The 13917-nt window shown below is 39.3% G+C and overlaps 1 protein-coding gene across 2 annotated transcripts in view; it reads right to left on the reverse strand.

The window, feature by feature from the left end:
* CD109 (CD109 molecule) overlaps positions 1 to 13917 on the reverse strand; it is an 84428-nt gene that overhangs the window by 52781 nt on the left and 17730 nt on the right. For both annotated transcript variants that reach the window (XM_052781703.1, XM_052781702.1), the window contains exons 3-5: positions 12981 to 13009; positions 9130 to 9360; positions 8860 to 8985 (exon numbers count right to left, since the gene is read on the reverse strand). In XM_052781703.1, coding sequence (XP_052637663.1) covers positions 8860 to 8985; positions 9130 to 9360; positions 12981 to 13009 — 386 coding nt within the window. The remainder of the gene's footprint in view (positions 1 to 8859; positions 8986 to 9129; positions 9361 to 12980; positions 13010 to 13917) is intronic.

The raw sequence follows: 13917 nt of genomic DNA on the forward strand, positions 1-13917 counted from the left end.
GAGAAAATACATACAATTGTGGTTAGATTACCAAGTTTAACATACCCTCTAGGCCAAATCCCACCCATATTCAAGTTAAATTACAATTTCTGACATGATGTGATTTTAAATCATGGCTCAACCATTATCAGCTCCTGTTACAGATCTCCTATAGGAACCAGTAGTATGTATTTGCACCACAGAAGGACACAGAAGCTCACATGTGGCAGACTGTAAGTATATATAATGAAGAGCTTGGGGAGCTTCAGATCTGCAGACATCTACATATGCCTGCTTTCTGTATAAAGAAACAAATATCCGAGCTAGCTAGCATAAAACTACCTAGCATAAGTACTCACAGTCATCATGATGAACCATGACTGACCTACCAGCAGTACCTTTACTAGCTCATTTAAAATTAACTCAAGTATTTCTACACAAAAGAGAAGCTCCTACAGTATCTAGAGGACAAGACCATTTCAAAAGCATGTATAATCTTAAGGTTCTTCATTTATTCAAAAGGCAGCTAAAATTTTCTTACAGTCTACAGTGCATACTTACTTCAGCAGAGACACTCTTGGGTTATATCTTCCTGACTTGTTTATTTGTTAGTTAAAAATCAGTGGAAGAAATAAACAACTATACAATATATTGTTACTTCTGTTCTCTTCTATTTTCCTATTTTTCTAATTTTTTCACTTATTTCCTGATTTTCTCAGGAGGGTATCTGAAAGCATATTCTGGCACATCTTTGAGATGTGGTACATCAGGCCATATGTGGCACATCGTTGGGAAATTAATTTTAAAGGGTTTTTTCACTCTCTGAACATTAAAAATTCAGCAGCTATTTTTATTCTTTGGTACAATGACAGCGGGCCAAAGAGTCACAGTAGTCAGCCACATAAATTTTGCTTTTTGTTGTCTTACTCAATTGTTCTTCCTTGCTAAAGTACGAGTAATTCAAGTTGCACCAGGGGATGTTTGAATTGAATATTAGGAAAAATTTCTTCACCGAAAGGGTTATCAAGTATTGGAACAGGCTGCCCAGGGAAGTGGTGGAGTCACCATCCCTGGAGGTATTTAAAAGACATGTAGATGTGGTGCTTAGGGACACGGTTTAGTGGTGGACTTGGCAGTGCTAAGTTAACAGTTGGACTTGATGATCTTAAAGGTCTTTTCCAACCTAAATGGTTCTATGATTTTATGATTCTGACCAACCATGTACATCATTTGTCTGCAGACATATAACCCTCCTTCAATGATTTTTTTACAGCATCATACCAAAAGTTGCCATCAGCAGGGAAATGGCATGAGGTGATTTACCAGCAGCACCTAGAACTGGAGCTCTCAATCTCAGCTGATCTGCTTGACACAGCGATTACACTGGAGCAACAATTTTCCAAGAGGAAAATCTGAGCTCAGCCGGGCTGGAAGAACGGGCTGAGAAACCGAAGAAGTCTCCACTTCCCAAAGGACAGAAAGGGAGAGGCTCCTTTTGAAAGCCTATTTTGCCTCTTCGCGTAAGAGTCTTCTGGTAAAGAGGGAAAAGATCAAGAGAGACAACAGTCTGTCACTAGGAGGTGGCTATTTTGAAAGGTTAATATCATCAGCTGCTGCTCAATTGCATGATGAGGTTATGTTGATGTGGAGCTCAGAATTCTGATTACTTTGATTATTTCTGAGAACAGTGACACCACTACAAGTTACCATACGTGCTGGAGTATCTCAGTGAACACGGTTTGAAATGTGGGGCAAAGGAGACAGAATATGGATAACCAATTGTCAGGTAGCATCAAGATATGTCAGATGGGAATGAGTGTCTGTGGCAAGAGAGGATAAACTTAGAACTCCTGTGGGAAATACCCCAGGACCAGGATCTAAGCTGGAAACAATTATAACTGATCTCTCTTACCTGATCAATGGCTTTGCAAATTAAGCATCTCAGACCACACTAAGACCCCTGTACCTCTATATTTACACTTTTCCTAGCAAAAGACTTCTATCAAAATAAAAATCAGATCGCTACTGATTCCATTATTAAGTCACCGATCACCAAAATAACTGTCGTATTTATATTCCTAGGCTTGAAAAGATATATGCCGAATCTGCTATTTTCACAACATTTGTGCAAATCATAATCCCTACAACACAAAATGGTACAGCACTGATATGCAGTCCACAATCTGATTACTATCAGGTAATCTTAGGAAAATGACCTGTAGTGAATTTATCTCATGTCTGCTTCTCTGTACATCTTTTATTTCCAACGCTAAGCATGTATGTCATCCTTGCCGTTAAGCAAACCATGAACAGAACGTTACCCCAGCTGGCAGGATGAAAAAGCATCTCCCTTGAAAATGAGATTTTGTTTCACATTACCTTAAAAGTCAAAAAAAAAAAAAAATTAAAAGCTAAGAGAACTTTAAGCAGTAGAAAACAGAGATTAAAGTGAGACTAGCGCTCTTGGCTGCACCTTCTCTAAAATGACAACCTTTATGACAGAAAGCAAGCTGTGCTTCACAGTGCAGGGAAAGGAAAATACCCTACTAGGTCATCTTGATGATTTGAACACCAAGCCACATTTCCCACTAACACAGACTTTTCAGCCAAACTGGTTTGGAATAGGACAAGTAACAGCACTTCAACCACTCCGTATCAGTTCAGTTCCTCAGGGCAGGGCTGTCTCTCTGGCAAATATTGTTCAAATATTTTGGAGTGGAAGTTGTTAAACCAGTTTCCAGGAGTGGTGGCTTTTGAGACAAGCAGTTAGTTATATATACAACCCAAGAGAGATTTTTTTTTTACAATAGGAAAACACCACCACACTTATTCCACTTGTTTCCAGAGCTGCTTTATTCTAGTACAGTTTTTGTCTTCCATGCCTTCTCCTGCTTCTCAAACACACTCACCCTTCCAGGCTATTAGCATTTTGCTCTAAATCAGCATTTCTTAAACTGCAAAACATCTATTACATTCTGTGCACATTGCCCAGAGTATTAAGAAAACAGTGCCAAAAAGAGATCCATATAAGTATTCTGAGATCCTGAGGATGATGGAGCCTTTCTGCAGTTGAGCCTTAGATGCTGTGGATCTTTCCATCTAACAATCGCTAACAACTACGGTCCAGATTTTGCTCTGCTGTGATGAACCAGTCCTATTTGAAGTCATCTGGGTCTAATCCAACCAGTGACATCACAGGAATTGTTCTCCCCAAATTTTTTCTTCTTCTTTGGCAATTGAAAGTCCCTAAAACGAATCTGGTCTAGGTCCATTTTCTTACTTGTTTCTGACATTTACGTGCGTCACAAGTTATAGCATCGGGAAAGACTCTGGGTGTGGTCTCAGGGCTTTGCCCTGAAAAAGCGCAGTGCTGGCACCGGCTGTATTCCCGTGGCTGCATCGCCATCGCACAGCCCCCGTCAGAAACATTCCTCTGCCTCTGCTTTGCAGCTAAATAAAATAGATTTTTATCCAGACAGAATTAACAGAAGCATTTCATGATCACTTTCGTGCTTTATTTTCACATGCAGGCAATAAACCCCGAAATAAAATACTGTATGAATTCCCAAACTTCTGTTTGAATCCACCAGCACGGTCTCCAGAAACTAAGCAGAGTCCCACCGATGTCAGATCCTGATTAAATATCAGTGCTCATTTGCAAACTACTGAATACACAGCCAGTTCCAAAGGTTTTATGTACAGTCTGATATTGAAGGAAGGTGACACTTTTTTTAAGTAATGGTATATATAACCTTAAACTCAATGGATCAAATGTGAAATCTGTAGCTGACCTAGCAGTAAAACATCACTGTGGATACACTGTAACATACATAAAACCTCAAAAGTTAAAAAATTCCAACTGTAAAGTATATAATAAAACCCACCTGATTTTGAAAGTTGCTTTCTACCTGAAGCTTTTAAAAAAATATAATACTCTTCAAAAATATTTTAGAAAGCCCTTGTTGCACCTGAAACATTACTACTCTTCAATATTTGATCATAAATTTCCAAATAACAACTTCCATAAATTAGATTACAAAATGCCTTGTAACTAGGAACAAATTCTGGTTGGAGATACCTACTACTAAAACTCAGCAACTAAAAGCCTTTCAGCAACAGGCTCCACAACAGGAAATATAAGACATCCAACTAAAATACAAGGTGAAGACTTGGGAACCAGACTGTAATTACTCTGTCTTGTGTTTTCTCAGAACAGCTGTGCTAACACCTGAACTCTTATTAAAAAGTACTACAGGACATTTAACAGCAGCAAGCAGCCAGAACCTGATTTGAAACAGGATTCAGAAGCAGTACTTCCAGGAATCCCAACTCAGTACACTTGGGAACTGATCTGTAACCACTACAAGGGAAATGTTATTTAGTGACTTAACAACACTCTTTAAAGACAAGAGGGAAACCTGAGATAAATGCTGGACCGCTGACTATTTAACTAGAAAGCTCAGGTCATGGCATCAGGATAGCTAAGTCATACGGAGATCAGCCTAGGTTTGCCATCTGAAGATGTTCCTAAAGCCCTGAGTAGATCCATAAGCTGCGCTGGATGCCATGCGGACCCAGGGCTAGCAGTACTAGTTAAGGATAGGCAGGTAGATCTATTAAAAATGCCAGACATATACTAATTATTCCTTAGCACTAAATCTAAATTCTCAGTGACCTCTGTTTTCAGGAAGGGATTGGTGAATCTGTGCAACTTTCTATATGACACAGAAAAGAACTGTACCTTCCTTGGACAGCAGAACGGCTGCAGAACAGCAAGGAATATCCAGGCAATAGCTAGGAATATCCACTCAGAGTGATCTGGGTCACTCACTAGTTTTCACTAAACACCAACTAAATCTCTACCACATCACCTGCATAGAGACATCCACATGTCTTAAATCTCAAACTGAATCCCATCCCATATGACCTTGTATTTCAGGGCATAAGCTCACTTGTAACCAAGAGAATCAAAAAGAGCTTCCCATCAGAAAAGCTCTTTTCCTTTATTCTGCAAGGTTTCTTGCAGATTTCATTAATCCAGTGGTATGACATGCTATCAGAAAAATAACAGTCTGTGAGACAACCCATGAGACAGACCTAGTGTAATAATGCGAATATTGCAACAGTTATTTAATATACTCTGCATATGATAGCCTTATCCAATGTAAGATGCTGCGTAGGCACGTGCTACAGAAATAATGCATATTGCTTTGTCATTACATTCTTTTAACACAGAACTTGAAAACTAAAGCAGAGCAGGTGTGAACAACAGAGGAAAAGGAGTCTGAAAGTAAACAACGTAAGTTTCTATGTGTGGGGCTCGGGGTTGCTGTTTTACTTCCACAGGATAAGCATTGTAAGAATAGCCAGGTTTTTCTGGACCCCAAAACCTACAACTTTTTTTTTTATGTAATATACTGTTCTTTTTCTCCTCTATTTTAATTTTCAATTCAAAGAGTTTAATGTCAGAAGGAACCATTTAGCCTGACCTCATTTTATCCCAGGTTTGGTTACCCTAGTATTCAGCTACTCCAGCACTCTGTATTATAATGCATCTTCCAGAAAGGCAACCATTACTGATGCTAAATCATCAAGCAATAGAGAAGCCCTCACTCCCATTTTTTGTTTGTTCCAATGATTAAGAGCTTCATTGATGAAAGACATATATGCCAAAGAGAATTTGTCTGGCTTCAATTTCTATTAGTTGGTTCATACTATGCCTTTCTCCACTAGATTAAAAAGCCTTGTAAAACCTGTAACACCACTCACAGACTGTAATCAATAAATGCATTGATTCATTTGTTACCTTGATATACAGTCAACAGATGGGACTTCTGCAGTCTCCCACCGTGGAGCTTCCTCCCCTGGCTCCCTCTGCAAACTCTGTCATCAGTTTATAGTAGAAACACCCTGGGTGAGTGTCGATTGCCCAAAAATCAATCCATCCTTCTTTGACAGACTTTACATACATTGCTGGTTTTCATTAGGATTTTGTACAATGAAAAGCCTTTACAAAAATCTGTTACGTCAGTAAATATACCTTAGTAACCAAATCCATAATAGCCTTAAAGAATTTAATTCTTTGACAGTGGAATCCCAAATCACCTTTGTCATTGTTTTTCTCACGCCAGATGACAGGTCCATAGTTTCCCATGTTACCTCACTTAACTCTTTTCTGTTAAGGGCATTCATCTTCTGATGGTCTTTTCAAATCTCCCTACACTGAGATTCACTTAACCACTCAGAACCATCATCCCTATTAAATGTTTCCATCTCTGCCACATAATTACTGTTTGCTCATGTTACTGGGCTCTGCCACCGCTGGAATTTCTTTTGTTTCTAGCAAACTTCAAAAACTCTTTCATACTTTTATTAACCATCAAGTTTTTCTTGGTATCTTTACATTTCCTACAAATATGCAAGAGTTCAGACTTTCATTTATACTGATACCTATTCTCCTAGTTCGTCTTGTTTCCACTTATTAAATGCAGTGTTTCTTAAATATTAACCATTTCCTCTGTCAATGAAAAAAAGAATCCCACTTCTGTTCTGCCCAAGTTTATCTTTTCCCAAAAGAGCACTTTGTTAAATGTACCAAAAGCATTTTGCAGTACTTTCCACCCTGAATTGTCTCCTGTAACAAAGGTGAACAGAGAAAGATATCCTGGAGTGATGAGCGTTATCCCTGCCCCTGGGTATTCTTCATACTGCTGAAGCATTTAGAGCTCTATTAAGAACCCCAAACACTCTGTGCTAAACCCCTAAGTTTTAAAAATTTAATAGTATGAAAAATGAGATGAAAACATGATAAAAACAACCTAGGAAAGGTTGTACCCCAGTAGATCTAACATGAAGGCCAATGTCCAGTCTTTGGCAGCAGCCAAGATTCAACACAAGAGAACTGCATCAACCAGGGTAGCCAGCAGTGACACTGTGTCAGCTCAAGCCTCAGGGCCTCCTAATTAACAGTTCTTGATGGAGTGTACTTCTGTGAATTTGTCCAGACATATTTTGATCCCACCTGAGTTTTCAGTATTCACAACACCCACTGGTGCTGTGCTCTATAGTTCAGTTATGCTGTTTTAATTATTTTGAAATTGCTCTTTACCTCCTTCACCTGGTGCCCTCTAGCTATGTATTGGAAGAGACAGTGAACAAAATGTTCCCTATTTACTTTCTCTTTGTTACTCATGACTTTGAGAGACATTCCCACCCTGCCATATGTTTTCCAGGCTCATTAACCTTCTGTAGTAGTACTGAATGGCTACAATTTAGAATACCGGCAACTACAGTCTAAGATTTCACTTCACTTGTCTGTTTTCTCCCAGCTGTTTCATTAGCCCAGATGAATCTATAAGGCATTTTTCTTTCAATTTTACAATATTCTCTTTTTCCTCTTCATTTTGGTTTTGTTTCAAGAGGGAGTGGCTCTCATATTCAGATCCTGAAAACAGCTGCTGCAGTTCCTTCAGCAGTGCCCTCCTGACTTCAGGATTACTTGAGACTTCACAGAAAGCCCAAGCAAAAATTCACACACTTTTTTGCCTGGCAAGCGAGCCATGGAGGAGCCCGCCACTGTCACCAGCCTTTCTTCCCATGTCTGAGCCACACTCCCCCACCTCCTGAAAAGTACCTATGCAGCTGTGAGTGGGGCTGTGCTGTCAACCAGATCAGTGAACTGGTCTGAGTTAGGCAAACGAAAACACAGAGATGCTTTTCAATCTGGGTCACTTACTTCACTGGCATGCTTTAGATCTCAGCCTTACTACAGCTGCCTCAGTGTGACTGGAAGCTCTTGAACAGCAGCGCAGGGATGGGAAGGAGCAGCCAAGCACAGGAACAAGGGCAGGAACAACTTAAAACATTTTTCCCATCAAAGACAATAGTAACAACTCCACACCCACATGAGAATGTGTTCGAAAAATCCAGTCCTGACACTCACTTGAGCACCACCCTCACCTACCTCAGCCTGTAGAATCTATCAAACATACAACTGGTACTGGTAAATACTACTCTCAAGTAATATAAGATCACGTGAGTTTTTCTGCTTTCTACCCCATCATCTCCCTCATTAGCAAACATTAAGCAGTCCTGTTTGTACTTGCTAAATATCTCTGAACAGCCACTGCAAGCCAAGTCGGAAATGCAGTTCCCAAATTACAGGCACTTAAAGCAGGCTGAATAAATCTGACACACAGTTTTGAACAGCTAAACCTCCAGCTATTTTTGCAACATATTCCACGGTGTATGAGGAGTGTACAGCTTAAATGATTGGACTGATAGAACTATTACCAACAGCAACGTGCAAACTAGATCATACCAGTTTTGTTATGCCATAGTTCTGCTTTACTATTCATCCTTTCTATTTCGCATAGTTATTTTTTCCTCAGTAACTCCTCAGTCATTGCGAATTGCTGAAACACCCCTAAAACTAGGCAGAGATTTGTAAATAGTCTTTGATTCCACACCCCTTGAGACAGTGACTGGCTGTACAGCAGGACAGAATGAATTTCTGTATATTAGCTTACAAAATAAACATAAGGGCGTTTGACTTAAAAAAAAAATCAGTACTCCATTAACATCTTTCTTTTATATTAATATGAAAAATCCTCACTTTTTAAATAACATTTGTATTTTAGAATCAAAACACAGACCTTAGGATAAAATATGTATGCTTCTTTTTTATATCTTTCCTTACAAAACCATATACTACTGAAAATCTTGTGAGGTTTCCATAATATCTTGGGTTTGCCACAAGGGAAGGATTTCCTCATCTCATGGTCCATGCTTATTTCTGCTTTTGCTTTACCAAAGTAAACACAATTTTATTCACATCTAGAGAAATGAATCTCTCTGTGATTTGGCAATGTTAATACTTACGTTCGCTTCCACTTCTATGGACCAGTCTCCTAGTGGAGGGTTCATTGATAACTGAAATTTTTTGGAAACTACGCCCAAATCACCCTCCTCCATCAACCACTGCTGAATCAATTTCTTCCGAGGGTCCTAGGAGAAATGTTAAATGCATGTTAAATGCAAGTGGTCTTGCTAACAAGATTTAGGTAGCAATATGTATGATCTTTATTTGTCACATAAAGTTGAAATGTATGACAAATTCCAATGTACAACTAGGTTCCTGTGGACACTTACTCGGATATATATATTCAGAGATGCTTTGTAAGGTTTGAGATCAGGATAGACAGTGACAATCCGAAACATCACGTCTTGTCCCGGTTTATAAACAGATTTATCAGTCTGGATGAATACGGAGATGCTCTTTGACACGTACATCAAGCTGGTACGGTTAGAGAAGATGCGCCGGCCGTCAGCATGGCCTTCCACCAGTAATTCATAATTCCCAGAAGCACTGTTCAAAGGCAGCTAAAAACAAAATAGTGAGACTCTGTTAATTATCCAAAATATTCTTGAAGATACTATTATTCCAAAAACATTTGACATAAAGATCTGACATTCCTGAACTTGTCAACTTATGTAAATTCTCTAAAAGAGAAAGAGGATTTCAGGGCTTTAAAGTGTCATTTCAACAATTACCTGAAAATGTGTTAGCAGAAGCATCTTTTCAATGTATTTGCATCTAATTTTCAGTAGTAATCAGGTTTTCAACAATGTAAGTATCTATGTATTCATATACCATGCATAGACACACACACATTGTGCTCTCTCTTTTCTTTTCACAGTTACTTAGAAATTTCTTGGGTTTGATTTTGGGGGCTAATTTTTTTCTGACTTCATCACTTTTTGGTAATGAATTTTCCAAAAATAAAAGAGCTGAAGAAGCTATATGTGGGCAAGATGAGCAGGACAGTAAGAAAACCTTACAAGCTTTAGCTTCATGTCCTATGGGGTAGAAAAGTCAAATTCAGAATGAAGATCTCATGAGGTGAGGTACTGTTCTTCAATAGAAACCTCACTGATTTTGTCTCATTTCAGTTTAATGATTCACATGTTGCGACTCATCTAGAAAGTAAAATAATTATTCTTCCCAAAATATTAAGGAATAAAGGAAGAGACATTTTATATGGTTCACTTATTTAGGATAGACATTGAAGGCTCCTTCAGTGCTGGCAGTAAACACAGACAGATACCACTGGCAAGGAAATTTAGACCACTTAAGATCAGAATAACCATGCACACATCTCTCTCTCTGTCTCTCCAGTGGACAGAGGAAATCTAGAGCTCATAATTCAGCTGCAGCAGTTCATTTCACAAAGTTAGGTGGGAGGAATCCCAGCCACAGGGGTCGAAAGGCTCGAAGCAGAGCTGCTGCAGCACATGGGAATTTCACCTGGAGCAGAGCCTACACAGGCAACGAATGACCCCAGGGACACCCCAGCCCAGATGCTGGCTTCTGTACTGCTGTCTGCTTAGGAGCGTCTCTTTGAAGAAGGAAAAGGGGTTTAACACAGCACACAGCTCATTCCAACAAGTAGCCCTGCTAAAAAGCTTAAGAGTCACATGCTTCTGTTTGCAGTTACAACAGTAAATCTGGAGTAAAATCTCTGAAGTCAAGACAACTAAAACAGACAGGCTTGCATTTTTCAGCATAACATATGGAAGTGAAGCACTCCTCTTGCACTGGTAATGAAAATTACAGCTGTTAACTCACCAGGCACAGCACTTCAAAAGTATCCTACCAAGCTCTATAAAGAAAGGCTGTTGTGCTGTCAAAACTCATTTTAAGAACACACAGTGAGGTAACAGAAATTCCCAAAGAGGGAAAAATGTCATAGGGTGACAAACGAGGTAGATGCAATTGTCTGTATCAAATATGTCTCCTTCTCTGTGTGTTTACCTATAAAGAGGAATCAACTACAATTTCATCCCTCTCTGTTGACCTTCTGTTTTTAAAAACAAGCCAAGTAAAAAAAAAAAAATCAGGAAGGGGAAAAATAAACAGGCTCTCTTTTTCACTCTGAGCAGGTGTATGATGACACAGGAAGAAAGAGATTTCCCCTTTAAAATCTGGACTTATATAACTAAATTTTAGGTGCAAAGCTCCATACTGAAATAGATTCTGCATTTTCTTCAACTGCAGGTTTTTGTAAACACATTGCCAAGAACATATGATTCACATATTTCAACACTCTCCAACTTCCATGCCAAGTATTCTGGAACACATTAAATAGGAGGAACAGCCTTAGTTACTGCATCTGTCAAATATTACCTCAAAATTAATTCATTTATTAATATTACCATTTATTAAAGAAGGTGTATTCCCTAAAAAGCAGTCAGGATTCCCTACAAGAAGTCCAGGAAACATTATAAACTTTCAAAATCAAAACGGGGGGAAAATAAGCTTTTTTTGTCTCATCATAGCAGTGATTTGTGCTCTTACAGCATTATTTTAACATACTTGCAAGGATTGCCTTTGATTTCTTCTTCTATAAATTTAGAGACCTCATATTTTTCTGTATCATTTTCCTATCATGAATAAAGATAGATAGCATGAGTTCCTCCCTTGATTTTTATATTTTTTCTATTTCAAAAGATCTTTCCTTCCTGCAACTTGGTGACAAAACTGCCTGTTGTACTTTTCTTGATGTAAAAGCCAGAGGCAATGAAGTTTGCATTGCCAGGGCAGTGTATTAGGACAGATGAGGTGCAAAGTAACCCACCTTCTGTTCACACATCTATGCTAACAGAAACTGCACTAATACAACACTTCCAGAAGGTCACTGCTACAATAATGGTAACTATTCACCTCAGCCCCACCAACTCCTTCTCTAAAGGGTTGTTTCTCAACCCACATATGAGCAAGGCAGCTTTTAACAGTAGGTAGTAGGAACTTGCTATGAAAATATTTTATCTTAGTCAACACATCCCCCAAGTGAATGGTATTAGTATCCCCATTTTGGCACTCCTAATGTAAAAGAAAAAAAGGCCATCTCACATACTTCTCCTGACCACACCAGCCACCATCACGAGCACCTCAGACAAGGAAGCTACTGTTTCCTCTGGAAAAGATGACAGCTGAAACCAGAAACTCATTACCCACCTTCTGCTACCAGCCAACTACACTTTGGGCAGAACATAAGTCTACCATGGCTACACAAATGAAAAAAACATCTTACTGTTAAAAAATGAGTCAGTTTTCATCACTTCAGATAGTGGCAAGAGAGGGAGGAATTCACCTCGCCTAGTTTTAAGACCTGGCCAGATTATATCAAGGAATTTGTTGATTTAATCTTTTTCTTTTTAAACTGAATTTTCTATGTTTGCTAACTTGCAGTTTGTAAACAAGCATTTCAACCTAATAGGCTTCATAATGTTGAGCTGCTCATTGTCATTGATTATCCATCTATCAAACATTTCCAGATTATTTCATCAGGTATACAGCTTATTTCAGATCAGAATTTAAGCCCACTGGATTTAGGGATACTCAGACTTACAGATGTTGAAAAAAATAAAGACTTTGGTAAAACTTTTTTCCTGACACAAATACGTAATTCTTTAGATCAGGTTTTCATGATAAACATCCAGGATTATAAATTCACGATTCATACTCAACACATAATTTGATATTATACATTTTTGTTGACTAGTGAGCTTATTATGTACTTTCACTGAACGTGCATTTCCAAATCCTTAAGAAGACTGTGTATAAATACATTTTTATTTTAATACTTCTCAATTATTGCTTTGCACAATTCTTTTAGCTCTAATTAGCCCTCATGGTGTGTCTGAAATAGAGATGTAGGTATCAGCCATTCAAAAAAAAACCACAGAGCAAAGTTCTGTGTTCAAATTTTATGATAACTTGTGCTGATGCTAGAAATCAGCTCCCAAATCCTGTAATTACTTGTAACAAGTACAGAGCACTTGACCTGAAAACTCCTTGGCTTATTGGTCAGTAAATACACTCATCTGAGAATGTGAAAATAGCTAGGATCACATACAAAATCCATCATCTCATCAACACCAACTGGTGAAAAGTTACAGACAGTCAACATTTTCTGAGGAAGGAGGAAAGAAATACTTACTACTGGAAGAACAAGAGTCCCAAAGGAATCTGAATAAAAAAGAAGAAACACCACACTGTCAGAAACCTTATAAAAAACTTACCCAAACATCAACATTATCAGGTTAATTAGAAGAGCAGTGCTCCTCCCCCATTCCCACACTGCCCACAATACCCATCGGACAACCGAATTCCTTTGATGCGGCTACTCTGGAGCTCAGGGCACACGGACCATCCAGCCAACACACATGCAATGGCTGCAACCAGCTGGCCAGCATGCACATGCGTATCTGCCAGGTGATTGCTGCCAAACACCATCTGGACATGAAACTAAAAAATACAGAGGCTGGACCAACTGCTGCATTAGTCAGTATTGACATATTGTGTTTATACTTCATTCAACATCTCACTCCCCACATTTATTTCTCCCAAGTCCTGTCAAGACCACTGTCAGGCACCATTAGGTTACGGGATAAGCTGCTCATCTCCACAGACGCATGAAGGAGCACGAAGGAAGGACGGCAGGTGGGGGAACCCCCATAACACCCAGCCCCATGCCAGGGGAGCACTCAGCTCATCACTCAGCCATCACCACAAGCCCAGAGGCACACCAGCAGGGGGGAACCCCAATACCCCAGAGACACTAACTGCCCACCATCAGGCTACCAGATTCAGCAGCTCCCTAAAAATCACTACCATCCCAAATCTGCTAAAAGAACCAGCCAGAGCACAACAGCCCAGAAAAACTGCAATGCAGTGTTCCACTTAAATAATGGTCTGAGGGTGCCAACAGTGTCCCAGCTAGGAGCTACCTGAACAAGGAGGGTATGGTTTGGCACTGCTGACCCTGAGAACAAGTACCCTCTCAGGTACCACTGCCCCAAGACCAAAGCATCCTTCTGCTTCTGCAAAGAAGTTGATTCTGCAACTCCTTCACATGTAAGAGAAACCCAGGATAT

This window comes from Harpia harpyja, chromosome 3 (assembly GCF_026419915.1).
Source record: "Harpia harpyja isolate bHarHar1 chromosome 3, bHarHar1 primary haplotype, whole genome shotgun sequence".
In the NCBI taxonomy this organism is placed as follows: domain Eukaryota; kingdom Metazoa; phylum Chordata; class Aves; order Accipitriformes; family Accipitridae; genus Harpia; species Harpia harpyja.